At 41.8% G+C, this 1,711-nt stretch overlaps 1 protein-coding gene across 1 annotated transcript; it reads right to left on the bottom strand.

Moving 5' to 3' along the window:
• Positions 1 to 694: 694 nt before the first annotated feature.
• LOC139870528 (uncharacterized) lies at positions 695 to 1,417 on the bottom strand. Its single transcript, XM_071858315.1, has 2 exons — positions 1,170 to 1,417; positions 695 to 1,091 (listed from the first exon to the last, which is right to left on the bottom strand). The coding sequence occupies exons 1-2, from the start codon at positions 1,415 to 1,417 to the stop codon at positions 695 to 697; spliced, it is 645 nt and encodes a 214-aa protein (XP_071714416.1).
• Positions 1,418 to 1,711: the final 294 nt, after the last annotated feature.

The raw sequence follows: 1,711 nt of genomic DNA, 5'->3' as shown, positions 1-1,711 counted from the left end.
TAAATGTGTTGTTTTGGTTAAACAAATGGTTAAATTTTATGGGTTTTGTGTATCCGATGATGTAAACTCTTAACTTAATGTATGGTTTAAACTTGTACTAGCTTTTGAACAAGTGATGTAATCAAATTGTGGTTGTGATGGTTATTATCAATGTTTTTTAACAAAAAAAGGAAAAAAAAAAAGTGTGTCAAATTTTTACAAGTTCGTTGTTTATTCAGTTTGGGGATCATTTCACGTACAACTTCTCCTTAAGCAACATCTTCAACAACTCACGCAAATGATGTTCATGCTCTTTCATACTCTTTGAATAAATGAGTATGTTGTAGATGAACACAATTACCGACTTGTCCAATATAGATTCGCACACTCAATTCATAAGGTCCATGAATGCTGCGGGCGCATTCGTAAGACCAAAAGGCATCACGACAAACTCAAAATGCCCATAATGCATCCGAAACGCCGTCTTCTCCATATCTTCCTCACGAATCCGCATTTGATGATATCCGGATCGCAAGTCGATCTTAGAGAAATAGCACGCACCTTGAAGTTGATCAAATAAATCGTCGATCCTAGGTAACGGATGACGATTCTTGATCGTCACTTTGTTAAGCCCTTGGTAATCAATTCATATACGCAAACTACCATCCTTCTTCTTTACAAACAAGACCGGAGCACCCCATGGCGAGCTACTCAGTCAGATAAAACCCTTTTCTAGCAATTTTCGGGTTTGATTCAATAACTCATGCATTTCGGTTGGTGCTAAACGATAGGGAGTTTTGGCATTGGGATTCGCCCCCGGAACCAACTCGATGCGAAATTCCACTTGTCTTACCGGATGGACACCTGGTAATTCATCGGGGAAAACGTCCTCAAATTCATTAACCACCGGAATAGATTTAATGGAAGGTGGCTCATCTCGAGTATCAACCACATGGGCTAGATAAGCCATACCTCCACTAGACACAAGTCGACGCGCCCGGGCATAAGTACAAATATGCACGGGATGTCTTTGAGCTTCACCATACACAATTAGCTCTCCCCCACTTGGGGTTCTCACCCTTACAAATTTCTCAGGACACGCAAGGTTATCTCTATTATGATCGAGCCAATCCATACCCACAACGACATCAAATTCACCCAAGGTAATAGGAACCAAGTCAATATCAAACCTCTCGATTCTGAAATCAATAACACAATTTTTATACACCCCATTAGCCACCGAGAACCTACTATCGGCGATCTCGACTTGTAAAGGAGAGTCTAGATCACATAAAGGACAATCTAGAGTGGCCGCATATTTTAAAGAAACATAGGATATATTGGCACCACTATCAAATAACACCTTAGCGGGTTTAGAATTAACCAATAAAGTACCTGAAACCACATCATTGGACTTCTTAGCATCATCGGTAGTCATCAAGAAATTTTGGCCCCTCGCGGGCCCCGCCACCTTTTCTAACCGCTTGGTGTTGTCATATCATTTATCACCCGTCATCAACTCGGGACACTCAGACTTCCGGTGACCCTCTTTGTGGCAATTGAAACAAGTGATCTTACTCTCAGAGGATGGGTTTGGGCAATCCTGGGACATGTGACCTTTTTCCCGCAAGTATAGCAATTAGGAACATAACCCCCGGAACCTCCCTTTTACACACTTCCCACACTTTCGGCCCCACTCTTAGCCTTTTTACTCGGGGCACTACTTGCCTTA

This window comes from Rutidosis leptorrhynchoides, chromosome 10 (genome assembly GCF_046630445.1).
Source record: "Rutidosis leptorrhynchoides isolate AG116_Rl617_1_P2 chromosome 10, CSIRO_AGI_Rlap_v1, whole genome shotgun sequence".
In the NCBI taxonomy this organism is placed as follows: domain Eukaryota; kingdom Viridiplantae; phylum Streptophyta; class Magnoliopsida; order Asterales; family Asteraceae; genus Rutidosis; species Rutidosis leptorrhynchoides.
Note: the sequence above shows the minus strand (reverse complement) of the source record. Positions and strands in the feature narration are given on the sequence as shown.